This window comes from Akebia trifoliata, chromosome 5, assembly GCF_017979445.1.
Source record: "Akebia trifoliata isolate Shusen 1 chromosome 5, ASM1797944v1, whole genome shotgun sequence".
NCBI lineage: Eukaryota > Viridiplantae > Streptophyta > Magnoliopsida > Ranunculales > Lardizabalaceae > Akebia > Akebia trifoliata.
In genome coordinates this window covers 31578258-31595048 of record NC_141379.1, presented here as the reverse complement: position 1 = coordinate 31595048, position 16791 = coordinate 31578258, and the positions used below count along the sequence as shown (strand labels likewise).

At 34.6% G+C, this 16791-nt stretch overlaps 1 protein-coding gene across 2 annotated transcripts; it reads left to right on the top strand.

The window, feature by feature from the left end:
• The first annotated feature begins 112 nt into the window (after positions 1-112).
• Positions 113-16679, top strand: LOC147402213 (histone acetyltransferase GCN5-like). Of its 2 annotated transcripts, none has more exons than XM_086443787.1 (14): positions 113-764; positions 5076-5143; positions 5326-5406; positions 9099-9170; positions 9781-9949; positions 10947-10990; positions 11390-11489; positions 12742-12810; positions 12966-13020; positions 13691-13776; positions 15218-15311; positions 15926-16067; positions 16150-16228; positions 16341-16679. In XM_086443787.1, the coding sequence occupies exons 1-13, from the start codon at positions 303-305 to the stop codon at positions 16202-16204; spliced, it is 1497 nt and encodes a 498-aa protein (XP_086299913.1). In that variant the 5' UTR covers positions 113-302; the 3' UTR covers positions 16205-16228; positions 16341-16679. The 2 variants fall into 2 exon arrangements, with proteins under 2 accessions (XP_086299913.1, XP_086299912.1); XM_086443786.1 differs by having other exon boundaries at positions 16326-16679.
• The last annotated feature ends 112 nt before the right edge of the window (positions 16680-16791 follow it).

Genomic DNA, 16791 nt, shown 5'->3' with positions numbered 1-16791 from the left:
CTGAATAGTTGGTTGACGTGGCGAAGAGTTATCTATTAAAGGATATTTTGGTCATTTCATCCACTTCAAATAACGATACTCATGTTTCGGCCCACCGATACGAGTTGTACCATACGCTATCGGTTTCCTACCCGTAATTTTCGACAAAATCATGGGCAAAGAGTCGTGACGTTTCTCCTTCAGTTCGAATTCAAATACGCGTCGTAAAATCTCTGCAAACTCTGCTCCCAAAACCCTAATTCTACCATTCTGCAAAACCAACCCAACACTAATCAATCGAACTTCGTATCAAAACCCTAGTTATGAAATCACATTCAGCCGCATCAGTTCGTTCTAGGAGCTCTCGATCTCCATCTCAGTCTCACTCGGCCTCTGCATCGATCTGCTCCTCTGCGCGTAATCGCAAGCGATCCGTCGAAACGCAAACCCCACCCTTACCATACTCACACTCTGATGCTCTAGACGGTACTCTCACCTCTAACGATGAGCTCGAAAGCTTGAGCGAAAGAGGTTCGGAAGAAGAAGTTGGCGATGATGAAGAAGAGAACGCTTTTGAGAACAGATCGAATTCGAGGAATTGTAAGCTGAAGTCTGATAATTCTTTACTGAAATTCGATTCTTCGACCTCGGTTACTTCGGATTCGTCACCAATGGATTCGATTTCGGGGATTGTGGTGAAGGAGGATTCAACGAAGGGGATATATGTAGATAATGTGCAGAACATTGGAGCTTATTGCGCAAGGGAAGAACGCCTTATGATGCAGGTAAAAAAATTGGATTTTGGTATTTTATTGTTTGATTTAGTTTTTGGGATCGTGGATTTTGAATTGGGATTCACTGGAACTGACGGAATCATAATTGCCTGGTTGAAAATGTAGTTGTGTTGTGTGCTTAATTTTGAGAATTAGATTGAACTGGATTATTTTTGGCTAGTAGATTGGTACTTTATATGTTCAACTCTGTTCTTTATGATTAGTTGTATTGTACCCTCTGTTGCTTGATGCAATCTTAGCTTACCAGAGACAAGAAATTGATTCTAAACAATGGATAATTTAGCAGATTTATTATAATAATAGCCATGGCTTACGATATCCGAATTTATGGGCCGATATATATAAGAATCGTCTGAGATCGATATGTAACATTGAGTGTTTTGGAATATTTTGGTTGAGAATTGTCTCAACCAACGATTGAAACAATGCCTCGAGATGAGATTCAACTACAGCAGCAGCAACAACAGCGAAACAAAGCCTTATCCTAATGATTGGGGTTGGCTAGACAAGTCATGTTCCTCCATTCAACTCTATCCAGAGCCAAGTCTTCTTAAATTAACAGATTTTAAGCTAAAAATAAATAATTGTGTTCTCAAGTGTCTAGCTTTGTGCAACCTCAATTAAATGATGGCCAATTAATATTGTTATCAAAGCTTACTTATTATTAATATATACTGTCATCTTTTTATTTTATTTTTAGGCTCGCGTTAAAGGCACCCCACAAATTTTTGAGCCCCTCCCCCCCACATTTGAAATATGTAATTTTTTAAAATTTTACTGAGTATTTGAGCACCCCGCCTTTGTTTTATCTTCTTCTCTTTTCCTCTCCCTTTTCAAAGTTACCAATGAACCATGGTTTTAGGGAATTTTTCCGGCCGTTTGATCTTCGATAAACACTGCAGGAGATAATCACATTTCCGTTATCTCTTCCCCATAAATCTGTGGCGATATAGATGGAGTTGGACTTTTACCCAAAACATCCCAAACTATGGAAAATCATTCACAATGTCCTTCAAAGATAAACAATGGAATCCTAATTTGTCCAACTTTTGATCCTTTTTGCATTTTATTTCTCTTTTTTTCAGGAAAAAAAAGGTTTAGTCTGTGTTGAAAGTACAGTGTCGACTTTGCTTGATTAATGTTGATAGCATGGTTGTCAAAAGCGGGGTCTAGGCGCCAAAGCTGCCGCCTAGGCGCCCAACGCTTTAAGCAGGATTTAAAAAAAATAAAAATAAAAAATAAAAAATAAAAAAACTCTTTTTTTCTTTAGTCTTTTCAAAAAGACCATGGTCTAGGATGTTTTATTAGAATTTTTAAAACATAGGAATGTTTAAAATATTCACCAAAACTTTGAGGGCTTTATAAAAAAATCTTTTTAGTATTTATATTTCTAAGACTTCTCAAAGTTGAAAGCTAAGGCCTACTTTCACGTGGAGGAGGGAGATGACGACGATGGTGGTGGTGGTGACAATGCCCTTGTCAATTGGAAGGATGAATACAATAGTGAATTCAGATTAGAGGATTTTTGTTAATTTAGTTGACTTGCAAGTTTGGTAATTAGTTGATGTTGCCTTGGCAATTTCATATTTGTCATTATTTTTTTCCTATTTCTTATTTTTTGTATTATTTTTAATAAATCTAAACAAAGAGATACTTGTTTTTTTTGTCGCCTAAGTCCCTCCTAGGCCTGAAGGGGGTCTACCGCTTAGCACTTTTAACAACCTTGGTCGACAGGTACCTATCAACATTGAATTTTTTTTATTAAAAATTAGTCTATGTCGACAGCCTCTTGTTGACACAGACTTGATTTTTTATTTTTTTTCAAGTTTCAGATTCTTGTACTATGGTGATGAGAAGGGAGGAAGAGGAGAGAAGGGGTGTCAACTGTTACAGTGGAAGTAGTGGTGGCTGGTGGTGAAGAAGGAGGGTGGATGGATGTTTTGGTGATGCCTAGTGCTAAGAAGAAGAATAGATTTGTGTGTGTGTGTGGGGGGGGGGGGGGGGGGCAAATAATGTAGGGTGCTAAAATCCTTTTTAAAAATATTCAGGTGTTTTTTTAAAATGGGTGTCCTAATAAATTTTTGGGGTGCCTTTATTTGCAACCCTTTTTTTAAAAATCTTTTAAAGAATATAAAACATTTCACTAAAAGGATCGAAGGTGAAAAATTATGTAAAGAAAGAAATGATGGCCATTTTCAAGATTCAAACATGCACAAGAAAAGAACAAAAGATCTTGTGTAGGTCTCTCTAACCATTCGATCATATCTTAAAACATCCTATGTTAAGTATAATGTTCAACATTTCAGATATTGCTCAACCAAAAGGCCATAATATGGAGGAGCCTTCGCAATTTGTGGCGAAGCTCCAAATTACCCTTGATGATCCAGTGTAGCAAAAGGAAGTGCACAGGAGCGCATTCCTGCTTTCAATCAGTAGTTGATCCAACTTTGCATATGGGTGAATACCAGAAATTTTGAGTTAGTTCCTTCCAATGTTTTCACTCCCTGGCTCTCAACAGTTGATCCAACTTTGAGTATGTGTGAATATCTAGAAATTTTTAGTTAGTTCCTTCCAATGTTTTCACTCCTTAGCGCTCAACTAGCTAATGGCTCGAGACATAAACCTCAAAACATAAATCTCACATGCACAAAATTTTTAAATAACTAATATAACTATATTGAAAAATATGAAAAGTTAAGGTGGACACCACATATTCCCAAATTTCTAATTTTGAATCCACAAATTTGAATTCCAAGTATTAATCCCTATGTTAGTAATACAAAATTTATAAAGGACGTTAATGCTAATGTATAATATTAATAACATTATAAAATATTACTATTATTGATTTCAACAAGAAAATAATCTTTTATATTTATATATAGTTGATAATTATTTATATTTATTGCAAAAATATAACTAAACACTATTTTTCAAAATGGTTGTGTTGGGGCTGTTACTTTTTTGGGGAAAGGCTTTTAAAGAGTTTAAGGGGTCCTTCTTTGAGGATTTTGTAGTAAGATGGGATATTGTTTGTAATTTAGGAGAGTAGCTGCTTTGTCTTTGTTTTGTACTCTTTTTTTCTGTACTATGGGATTTCTCGTCCCCGTCTTTTCTAATAAATTTTAACTTATCAAAAAAATAATAATATTAAATATTATAAAATATTTATTTACTAACTTAATCAATTCAAACTTTCTTTGCATGTATTACTATTTTACATTCGCACTTATTTCTATATGCTCCAATTATGTTGCATGCTAACCACAACAAATAATTAAAAGATGAGAAAAAAAATAAAGAAGAGGAATTTTTTTTATTATTTCGATGCAAAATTTTCAAGATGTTTAAGATAGTATTTTTTTTTCAAAGATTTTCTGTTTAATTGCAATTTTAGGCCAGTGGGCTAGTTAATACTCTTTTCGGATCTCTTTTCGTATGTAGATGGTCAAGGATGGTCACCTTGACCATCATTTCTTTTTCCAATTAATATACCTTTCAAAAAAAGAAAAAAGAAAAAAATAATGTGACGCAAACGTCTCGGCCGAAAGACATAAGCCTAAATCATGCGTCATGCTAAGTTGTCTATGGCCTAGGTTTTAATTGTTTTTATGTTTCTTCCTTGCTCCTATGGGCATTTTTAATGAGCCTCACCTTTAGGAGTGTCTCAAGGCATAAGCCTTAAAATACTTTAAAGTCGAATTATGCATTAGTGCATTTCCATTGTTTATGGTGGTGTTGATTTAATTATGGTTGCATTTTCCTATTTAATCCACTAAATGCTTTTCTACATTGCCAAAAAATAAGGACATAATTTATGTTTAACCACTTATAAGTTTCTCTTCCTTGAGTTTTAATCTTTGTATCCACGCATCATTTATTCCTTCACTAGTTCAACAAGTGTAAAGGAAACAACTTTGGCCTTTTAATAAAATGCTGCAGTGGAGACTGCAAGTATGGTTTTATTGAGCAGAATACTCTCTCTTGAATTTTTCTGTCACCTTTGACCTAATGGGCTCGTGTCCTTTTTATATTTTAGTTGGTACTTCAACCATTTTCTCAAGACGAAATCTTTTTATGCTAAAGGAACATTGCAGTGTCCAGTGCATGTAAAGTAGTTTGAAATGAGGCAGACAAAATTTAATTTAGAATGGAAGTAAATGTAGAAGTATGAAGCATTTTTTTTATTGACAAAATTTTACTAAATCATGTAGCTAATCTACACAAGTGTTAATTAATTTTCAGTGTATAAATCATTTGATGTGATGGAGTTAACCTTTTCTTTTTTGGAATTTTTCATAGGAGGAAGCAGGAAAAATCAAGTTCGTGTGCGTTGCAGCAAATTATGGAATCAACGAGCATTTGATTTGGTATCCATTTTTTTCCTCAAATTCACATAGAACAATCTAAAAAATGTGCCTTTAAAAAAAAGTATCATTTGTTTTTATACCTTGGGTAAGGAACTACCAATAGAATTATTAATTTTCACTTGTTCACAAGGATTGTAATTTTTGGGCAGTTTGATTTATTCTCTCTTTTTTGCCCCCCCCAGGCTGATTGGATTGAAGAATGTCTATGCTAGACAACTACCTAAAATGCCCAAGGAATACATCGTTCGTCTCGTAATGGACAGGTGTGCATCTGCAATATTTTAGGAAGGTTAAAGAATGCAGTATTTGTTTGCTTGAATGATGTTATCCACTGTCATCTTCTTCGTAAGATATAGTCATTTTGTTTAGATTCTCTATCATTGTCAAGTTGGGGAGTTAGTTAGCCTTTAGCCTCCCCCTCCCTCCATCCCTCTTCCCTGTTTTTGTATTTATTATTTCTTATTAGCAATTTGTTTTTCCAATCAAGGTTTAAAGTCTAGTATCGTTCCGTTATTTTGGATATGGAACACAAACATTCACTTTAAATCACTAAATTTCAGTTTTTATTCATAAAATATTGTAGAACGGTTTTTTAGTGTTCAAAATGAAAATTAGTATTTAAAATCACATTTTTCACATCAATGCATGTTAGAAATGTTCTGAAACATTCCAAAATAAACATAAAGACCTCGACACGTTGCATTTGATGCATATATATGTATACATATATCATGTTGTAAAAATCTTTTTAATTTGAATAGATGAATTTTATAGGTTACGAAAAAGAAGTAATGGATTCCTTTGGTGTAAGTAAAATAGAGATTTTAGAGGTTTTTCTTTTGAGGATTTTATGTTTAGGTGGGATATGGTAAGTGCAAGGAGAAGTTAATGCTGTTTTGTACTCCTTTTTGAGGATACCTTGTGTCCTCCTTTAATAATACTTTTGACTTACCAAAAAAAAGAACTTGAATTAATGGTTAGTTGGTATCAAAACACTGCGTTTTATATGCTTTAGGAAATGTTCCAGAATCCAGAACATTCTGAAACCATCCAAACATTATATTTCCGTTTAAAAAAATGGTATTTACCCATATGTTTCAGTATGTTTTGCAGAATATTCTGAAATATTTTGATACATTCGATATTTGCAATGTGTCATTCCGGTATTTCAAAAAATGAGAATGTTTTGCCAAACATTCCAAAACAAAATGTAACTTCGAACCATGGGTATTATAGTAGATATGGACTTGAATGATGAAGTTGTCAGTGATATGAAATTAGATGATCGACCATTATTTACAAAATAAGTGACAGGGGAAGATATAATTAACATAATTAGTGTTAAAGGTATAATTAACTTAATTATTGCTTTCGCACCACAAGTTGGTCTAAGAGTGCTAGGGATATATATATGGATCCCGTTCGGCAGCCAAAGTTACGGAGCCAACACCTTTGTCCTATATAGGTTAGAAGTTTCAGAATGGGCTGATTTTTTGTGTTAGGTTTATATTAGGTATATGATGACCTTTATAGAATGTTAGGTGCTATAGTGTGAGAAAGATATCTACAAGCTGACACAAATTAGAGAAAGGAAAACTTATGAATTAAATAGTGTTAGGTGTCATACTATTATATTTTGACATGTTGCCTGGAAATTTACAGACACACACACACACATATATAATAATAATAATAATAATAAACACAACGGTTGTGCCTCCCCTTTGTCCCAATCTTTATCCCCCACAAAGGAAGTATCTCAAGGATAATTTTATTGCCTTTTCTCTTTTCCCACCTTTCAAGAATACTCTTAACTTTAGTGCTTTTCTCTTCTACCCACTTTCGAAGAATGCCTATCAATTTTTCAATAAATACCCTCCAACTATATTGTCTTTCTTCTTTTACCCCCTTTACCCCAGTGAAGATGCACATGCCATAGCATATATAAACACACATTTGCACAAAGGTTGATACAAAATTTAACTATTAATTTCTTTTTGATAGACATATTTCAATGAAAATCTCTATTCATTTTATGAATTGATCGAAATAATAAAATTCCATGCATAAAATTATAATGTTTTGGTGGAAATATATGGATCAACATTGAAAGTCGATCAATATACTTTTTAAAATTATATATTAGAAATATTGATAAAATTTATGAAATGATAAAAAATGTAATTGCTGTAAAAAGGATCTATGAATTGCGCATAATATTCATCCACAAGAAGTATTGGATTGTCTTGGCTAACTTAGTTTAATAATACTTCGACTAAAAAGATGTTGGATGAATTGAGAAACATATTGTACTGCCATATGTAAGAATGAAGAAGATATGCAAAGTTGTACTAACCATCGGGGCATCAAACTTATTGACATCATCGTAGAAGTTTAGTAAAAAGAGGAATAATCCTCTTTTTAGGGAGACAAACCATCATGGAGATCTTCTACTGAGACAAATGATGGAGAAGCTTCGAAAAAAGAGGAAGAACTCTCATATGATTTTTATCGACTTCGGAAAAACTTTTCATCTGGGATTTTTACTGGGTATTGGGAAAGAAAGGAGTTCCAAATGGTGAGGAGACAAATGAGTTTCCACTTACAATTGATATACCTCAGGGATTCGACTTTGAGTTTGTATTTGTTTGCTATAGTTATGGATGAAGTAACTATTCATATTCAAGAGTAGTACCTTGGTATATTTTATTTGCAAAAAAAAAAAAAAAAAAAAATCCCATAGAGTTAGTTGATGAGACTAGCGAGGGAGTCAACACAAAACTAGAAGTCTTGAGAGCTGCTTTGGAGTCCAAGGTCTTTAGAGCAAGTGGAACGAAGATAGAATATGTAAAGTGCAACTTTGGTAATGACACCCATGGAAAAGAACAGCCAGTAAAAATTGATGATCAAGAACCACCCTAAGGTGACCATTTTGGCTAGCTCGATTCTGTTATACCTAAGGGTAGAGAGATTGAGGAGGATGCTGCCCACATAATTAGAGTAGGATAGTCACAGTGAAGGTGTGCTTCTAACGTGCTATGTGGCCAATGCACCCCAATCAAATTAAAAGAAAATTTTTATAAGACAGCAGTAGCAGCTATGATTTTACACTGGATTTTGGCTGATCAAGAAGCAACATATTAATAGATTGAGTGAAAAGACCAAAAAAGATAAAATTATAAATGAATACATTTGTGAATATGGAGTAGCCCAAATAGGGTGATAAACTAAGAGAAAGTCAAATGAGATGGTTTGATCATGTACAACAGAGGCTGATTACGGCCCTAGTTAGAAGGAACATTCACGCTGAAGGTTCTAAAAGAATGAGAGAAAGACCCAAAAGAATGTAGATTGAGGTAGTAAAAGCAGATACAAACACTTGCAATAATAGAAATGTGGCTTTAGAAGTGAATAGAGGAACCAGACTCGTTCAGCTGACCCTAGGTTTTTGGGATAAATCATTGATGATGATGGTGATGTCTTTTTTTTGGGTTTATTGTAGTGTCATGTTAAACATCTTGTCTCTATTTTGGTTTCAGTGTTAAATTGTTTGTTCTAACTTTTCAAGTAACTTTTCAGTTGATGGGTTTCAGCGACTCTTTCTGAGTGATCAGCAGTGATTAATTACCATTTCAGTGGGATCCGTCTGTGGAGTGAATTGGTATCTAGTTCAGCAGAGTACTGTTGAGAAAATAGGAGCTTTGAGATATTTGGTATATCTCCAATGACAAAAGAGTTTGTTTAAAATGTTGTTTCAACCAAAACTTTGTGGATAAGGCTTTGATTGTGTTGATGATGACCTTTCCCATGAAAATGTTGACTGTTCAATATTCAACTGTGATTCATTGTTGCGGCTCATACATATGTGGACTCTTAGTTCCAGCAGTTCACTTTATTACTCTATTCTCAATTCTTTTTAATATTTAAATACTTTTTCATGTGTGATCTATTGCAGAAACCATAAATCTGTAATGATTATCAGGCGTAATCAGGTCATTGGTGGCATAACATATCGTCCATATATCAGGTAAAGTAGTCATCATGTCATATCAGCCATTTGTGTCTTCTTCATTTGTTCTTTCCTGGCTGATGAGGGAAAGTATTAACTCAGCAAGGGATGAACATCTAACTGAAAGTTTTCCTTTTAATCTTGTTGTCCTTTGTTCTTTGCTAACCTGCACACTTGTTTGCTTCATTCTGCATATCATTCGGTTTGTAGACATTGTCCTGGTCTAGTACATGCCTCCCCTCATTCGGTTCTCATGATTCCCAAAACCATTTAGTCTTGTATGTAAGCTTTGTTTAGCTACCCATTTGATGTTTTTGCTGTCATCATGAACATCAACTAACAAGATCAGGATTGGGGCTCGGTGTTTTAGCAGCCTTCAGGATTCTCAACGATCTTGCTTCTTAGCAAGACCGATACTTTGCTTTATGACGTGGTTTGGGGCTTGTAACTTTTTGGCTGGCTTGCCCCCTCTCTCCCCCCCCCCCCCCCCCCAGTGCATTGATGCTTTTCACATGCTATAAGTAACATTTCTTCATAAAATTAGGATATCAAAACAATGCAATCGTTTCAAGTTGTTCTTCCACTTTTTTTTTTCTTTTGTAATGGCAACTGACTTGGAATGTTACAGTCAAAAATTTGGGGAGATAGCTTTTTGTGCAATCCGAGTAGGTGAACAAGAAAAGGGCTATGGAACCAGATTGATGAATCACTTAAAACAGCATGCTCGTGACATTGATGGGCTCACTCATTTTCTGACCTGTGCAGATAATAATGCTGTTAAATATTTTGCTAAACAGGTGTGGGTTTTCTAAGTGACTTTTTCTTTGTGTTTTTCTTTTTTGATTGTACTTGGTAGTTTGATCAATATGTTTCAGCAGCACTTTGGAGTGTCATAACTCAACCACATTTGCTTTTGAAGATCTTTTTTTGGATCCACGTTTTGTACCTCTAAATTAAAAAGAGAGTTGTTTTTTGTTTGTTTGTTGAGAAAGTTGCATTTTTTATGTTTTAGACGCATTTTTTTACATTTTAAACAAGTTTCTTTTTCTCTTTTTTTTTTTCTAAAACAAAATAAAATAAACACTTTTTTGTGGCCTTATGGTTTGTGATTTGGTCCATGAATGTTGTTTAATGTGAGATTTGATACATAATATAGGATTTGATAATTCATAAATTTAGAAATATGAGATTTGATGATAATAGCTTTGATGTTATGGTTTTAAATTTTTTCAACAGTATAAGGATATGTTGAGGATTAAGCATTTTTTAGCATCATTACATGTATAATTATTTGGAAAAACTTGTTAACATGGATAGATATTCAACAGTATGTTTTCTTGCTAAAAATATAGTGAAGTCCTAAAATAAATGTCTAATGTATTTTACACACACACACATATTTTTCATAATTTTTGTTTTTATTTTTAATGTTTTATATCTTTTCCCCTCTTTTTCCAAAGTTTTCCCTTACCGTTTTAAACCTGTACTCCAACTTATTGACCATGGTGTGAGCATCAGAAAGCTTGTGTTTGTTTGTATTACCTATTGTTAACTTTTAATTTATTCTATGCCAACACTCTATTTGTCTTTGTCTCTCATCTATTGACTAAATTGCTGATGCCTGCTGGCTCCTCTTTATTCTAGGGGATGGTGTTCAATCTTTTCATGTCCAGCTTCTTGTAGCTGTTTGACATTATTGCTTCCTTCTCTGTACCCTTATAGAATCTTTCATGTACTCTGTTCCAGAATGGGATGGATTTTGTTTTAAATATTGTTTTGGGTTTGCATTGATAGGGTTTTACGGAGGAGATTGATTTGGAGAAAGATAAATGGCAAGGGTATGATTACAAGCTTTACCTAGACTTTCTTTTCCCTTAGAAGTATGTTTGGGAAGTTCATGTTATGTCTTGTGCATTATATTAGGCATTTATGGCATTACTCTTGAAATTGATTCATGATGGTTGCTACACGCCAATACAAAACTCTTAAGAAATGTTCTTCCCTTCTTGAAGAGCACTTCACTTTGATTTCTATTCAAAGTATAATAGTTTTGAATAAATTTATGAATCGAGATTCCATTACTAAAACTTACTGTTATTATGCAACTAGATTCATCTTTTAAATTCATTAATGGCATTGCTGATAGGACCTTTGTTCCAGCCTAAATTCATGAATTTAGCAGATTCAATTTAGTTTGTTATGATTAAATTAACAAATAATACTACATGATTTTTCAGGTATATTAAAGAATATGATGGAGTTGTCCTTATGCAATGCAAACTTTTTCCGAAGTTTCCATACACAAATTTATCAACTGTGACCCGTCAGCAACGGCAGGTAAAAACAAGCTTCGCATACTTAATATATTTGTTTTCTTGATTGCAGCAATTTACTTGTCGAAAAGAAAATTGATCTGAAGTTATCACGTACTGATTTATGAACTATAAGCCACCAACAAAGAGTTAAAAATAAACTTTGCTTGCTCAATATAATAGTGTTCTTATGTATTTATTATGGATTGATAAAGTTGAAAAAGAACGTGCACATGCTATCTTATTGACCATTGTACCACACGGAAGCAAAAAAAGTAGTCAATGCAACAGTTTAACTTTTTGGGTATGGATGCCCTTGTTGACAACCATTTACCCCAAAAGACCAATCTGATGGGGAGAGGTGCAAATATGAATATAAGAGGGTCACGAGTCCAACTGGGGCACGATACGTGAGCATGTGACACCCGGGAGTGGAGGCGGATTATACAACACTCAACACTCCCCCTCTGGTGAAAATTTTCTTCAAGGAGACTCGGACCCGTGACCTATACGAACCTAGCACTCTGATACCATGTTGACAACCATTTAACCCCAAAAGACCGATCTGATGGAGAGAGGTGCAACTACGAATATAAGAGGGTCATGGGTCGAACTGGTGCATGATACGTGAGCACGTGACACTCAGGAGCGGAGGTGGATAACACAACACTCAACAGCCCTGTCCAGCTCCAGCTTGCTGAAGCCATTGCTGCTATGTCCATTTCCAAGTTGAGATCCAGGAACCATTTTTTCCGAACAAAATAAATTCATTTTCCTTAAACCTTGAACCGTAGTTTTACTTATCACCAGGGGGAAGAACTTGGGTATTAGAGAAACCTGTATCAGAAGAAATCCTTATACATTTAAATGATAAGTAGACATCCATGCAGATCTCTAGAAGCCTGGAGTCATTGAATCATACCTTCTGGTTCTAATTGGATGATTTCAGTTGTACAATGGATCTATAATTCTGTTTTTTCTGATTTTTCCGGGGTTCCAGAATCTGCAGAGGTATTATTTGCAGAATGAGGTCACCACTATTTTAATTTGTCGACCTTGAGAATTTTGTTTGTTTGATTGAATATTTTTTTACATATATTTCTCTTTAATTTTGTACGTAGTATCCTTTACAAGCTTAGTTTTCCTTACGTTCCATCCAGGTAATGAACTCTGACTTGTTGGCGTCTCGAATTCCAGTTATGTGTTTTGAGTTAGTTGGTGCTAATAATCTGATGTGATCTGAAACAATTCTTCTTGTCAATTTGTTTGTATGGCAGGCACTTGAAAAAAAGATTAGAGAACTCTCTAACTGTCACATTGTGTACCCAGGAATTGATTTTCAAAAGGTAAAACTATTGTTTGTTACCTGGATGCTCTCAGGTATTATCGGGTTGTTTAACATCTTAAAAAAAAAATTGTGTGTTAAATAAAAATAAACAATATCATATGTAGAGGTTTCTTTTGGTACATACTAATTCTCATCAATGTCTTTTCCATTTAGAATGAAGTTGGTATTCCAAACAGTGTCATCAAACTTGAGGATATTCCTGGCTTGAGTAAGTAGCTTATCTCTTTCTCTCTCTTCCATGGTGTGTCTTAACATTGAATGTTGGGTGGATCCATGCTTTTGGATTTATGTGGTTAAGATCCTAAACACACCCCCCCCCCCCCACTATTCTTACCACACCCATGAATACTGAAGTGCATTGGCAGATCTGCAATGCCTAGTCATTATATGCAAGATTTAAAAGTTACATACCATCTCGGAGTGTCTCCACCGAAACATTCTGGTTTGATCGAGGCTGGAAGGAAACTTGAGCCGAAGCATTCAATCTTTTGGGATTGTTTCTGATTGTCTCGGAATGTCTCAGTTGAGACAGTTTTAGTTTTTCTCCTGACCAAGACATTTCCTGGAGTCAATCAAGACTTTAAAAACCTTGATAATAGGTGGAAATCAGAATTATAGATTTTGATTAAATTTGTAATTGATAAAGCGGACAGAATCCTTATTACAGTAAATTCTCCTGCCCCCCACCCTTACACGCAGTCACCCACACCCAACTTCCCTACACATGCAACAATAAATAGGGCTATATTAGAATTCATGCCATTGATGAATTCAAATAAGCCTCTCCTAACACATTTTTACCCATTGAACTGAAAAGGAAAACTTAGATACAGTTTAGTATACTAACAAAAATTGAGGGAACAATTTTTTATCAACAGGAGAGGCTGGGTGGACTCCTGATGCTTCCACAAACAGTGCCACCAATCGCAATTCATTGAATATCTTCATGCGCGCACTTCTAAAGGCTAGTTTCTTGATTGTCTTTCCTTTTTTCTTTTTTCTTTTTTGGTACTTACTGCCAGGTCTGGTTAAAGTGTCTCCATTGTGTTAAGATTAAACAAATTAATGACAGCTGCTATCTAAACTTGACACTTCACAGTGAGATAGGGGGTAATGGTTTGGGTCAGGCTGGTAAGCTAATCCAACCAGAATTTGTGGATTCAGATCTTATATGTTTGGGGTTAGGTTGTGTTTTGCTATTGGGCCCTAGTCAGGGTGAGATTCTGTTTGTTCAAACTAGGTTGGGTACAAGTTGATCCTTGCCCATCCTGAACCCAAATCATTGCCACCCCTACAATGAGATAGTTGAGTAATTTTTAGGCAACTATCATGCTCATCAAATTTCGGAGTGATCTAAGCATAAGTATGACATGTTGGAATTGTTAAAGGCGACAAATTCTGAACTTAATTTGGGATTGGCTCCAAGCTAGAATAACTTAAGTTGCATTGTTAAAGCATGTCACAATTGCTTTCTGGTGAAGCTGTCTGCTCCAAACAGTTAGTGGCTTCTTAATTATTTCCTTGCTTAACTCCATATACCAATCCATGACAAGTAGAGTAGCTCCATCATGGTTTTAAGACTGTGTTTTGGGATCGGATTGATTCCCACAGAATCTATTTTGGCTCAACCGATCCAACTCGGATGAGTAAAACACTCCCAAATTGGTTCAAATTGATTTCTAACATAAGTTGAAAAATATGTGTACATATTTTAAAAATAATTGTTTTTATTATTATTATTATCTGGATTAATAGATTCAGCAATCTCAAATCTCATTTTATACAAGTCACAAACATTTAAAATCTTAGAATCATTTGTAGATACTGCAAAAATAACGAATCTGACTTGGCTAGTTTTTCAAAAGTTTTCACGAGTCATTACAGTTTTAGACCAGTCAATGAGGTGACTGATTCACAGTGCAAAACTCACTCGGTGGTCTCTGAGTCCATTTCAACTCACCTGAGTTGACTTGGTCTTGTCCCAGTTTTTAGACCATGAGCTCAATAGCGTGCATCCAAAAGAAAGATAAAATTCTAAGTTATCAGAGTTCATCAAGCTTTGAAAAAGAGCTCCATAAATTTTCAGGTAAAATTCTCTGTTGTAGCAAGATGAGAAACAGTGATAATGGAATATCTAGATTTAACGTTAATCTTGTTAGTTAATATTATTTCAATATTCAGAATGTTACCTTCCTGTTGAAAAGGGTAGTTTAACCTTTGTTGCCTAGATACTTCAAAATTAGTTCCATACCACTGTTGGCTGTTTCCTTATTAAGTAAATAATCCATATCCATGCCGTGTTGGGCTCGTAACCTCGGTATACTGGGGAATACCATAAAAGCCACTCTTTTTCTGGAAATGTGTGGTTAATGTTTATTAACTAGTCTATCCTTCCATGTAAACAGATGGTGAATGACTGTCCTGATGCTTGGCCATTCAGGGAACCAGTTGATTCACTGGAAGTGCCTGATTATTATGAAATCATCAAAGACCCCATTGGTAAGATAGCTGTATGTACTGGTGTTGTCTATGTTAATGACATGTTATATATTTTCTCCATTTCTGTTGCAAATTCAAACTTTCCAAATTTATTCTCAAACCAATTAGGATTGCTTGTTTCATATAATTTGCATATTTAATTTTCAAGATATTTTCAGTTAGCTCGGTAGTGTCAGAAGTACAGTAGCAACACACACCCTAAGCTATTAGATTTTGAAATTGCAGTTTTTTTTATTCTTTTTTGTTTTGTTTTTGTTTTTGTTGTTTTTGAGCCTGCATTGTTTTACAGTATTCACACTCTTGACTTAAATTCATAGAATGGTTTCAAGTTTCCAGTTATGGTCAACTGGATTGGATTCATTGAAGTGCTTTGTTCTTGTGTAAATATGCCAACAGAAATAGTATCTATTGTTCATTAAGCTTTCTTTTCTTTTCTTCTTTTTTCCCCCCTTTTTTTGATTTCCTACACTTAGTTACATGGTCAAATAAAAATTTATAAGAGAACTCATTCTCAACATTATAGTCGATCCTAAAAATTTCCTTATCAAAAAGAGAGTCCACATTATTGTTCTAGTGGGTTTACTGTGTTTTAATTGATGTTCATGATATTGCAGATTTAAAGACAATGTTGAAGAGGCTGGAATCAGAGCAATATTATGTTACTTTTGAGATGTTTGTTGCAGATGTCGAGAGGATGTTTGAGAATGCACGAAAATACAACTCTCCCGATACCGTTTATTATAAATGTGCAACCAGGTGAGCATAGTGCACGAATTCTCTTTATTATATTGTTTCCCCTCTACTCTCACTGATTGAAATACCTAACCCTGATGCACAGGCTGAAAAACTTCTTCTCGGGCAAAATCCAAGCTTGTCAAAATTTTCATCAGTAATGCATATATGGTCCACACACATGGGTAGGTTTGCAATGTTGGCTGCTCTCATCCAAATTTATATTTTTTCTGTTAATAAAATTAGTTTTTTTAATTCCATTGGACCGTTTGAATGAGACAGGCTTATCTTGAACAGCTGATGTTATTGGATCCAAGAGAAGTCGAGATGTACATATGGTATTGAGCTAAAGCTTCTGGCACAGTCCGAAGCTTCTTCAAATAATTCCCTTTGGGTAAGGCAACATAGGAAACGTTTACCAATAAATTATCCTTTTAAAAAAGGGAAATTATGTGTACTTTCAGTTTCTTCTGAAGACTTGGAAGTAAAAACTACCAACAGATTGCAAAGAAACTTTGAAAAAACATTTGTCCTCCTAGTTTATAGAATCGAATTGCTCAACATTCATGATCTTCACTTACCCGTTAAAGACCCTAAAATGGGGCAAATCCATATGGAGCATAGTTTTTTGTAAAATGATTATGCTTTTGTTCTGAAATTTTCTTCTCTCTCCAATGAATCTCTTTGGTCTTGCACATGTTGAATCAGGTTTGATGGAAGTTATTTTACTGATATTCTTCACCTATAG

Bases quoted from the DNA above. Each gene is read 5' to 3' on its own strand.
- LOC147402213 (XM_086443787.1), top strand. From the start codon at position 303: ATGAAATCACATTCAGCCGCATCAGTTCGTTCTAGGAGCTCTCGATCT. The intron at 11,490-12,741 runs GTAAAAACAAGC...TTTGTATGGCAG, and splicing joins TGACCCGTCAGCAACGGCAG to GCACTTGAAAAAAAGATTAG. The intron at 13,021-13,690 runs GTAAGTAGCTTA...TTTTATCAACAG, and splicing joins TGAGGATATTCCTGGCTTGA to GAGAGGCTGGGTGGACTCCT.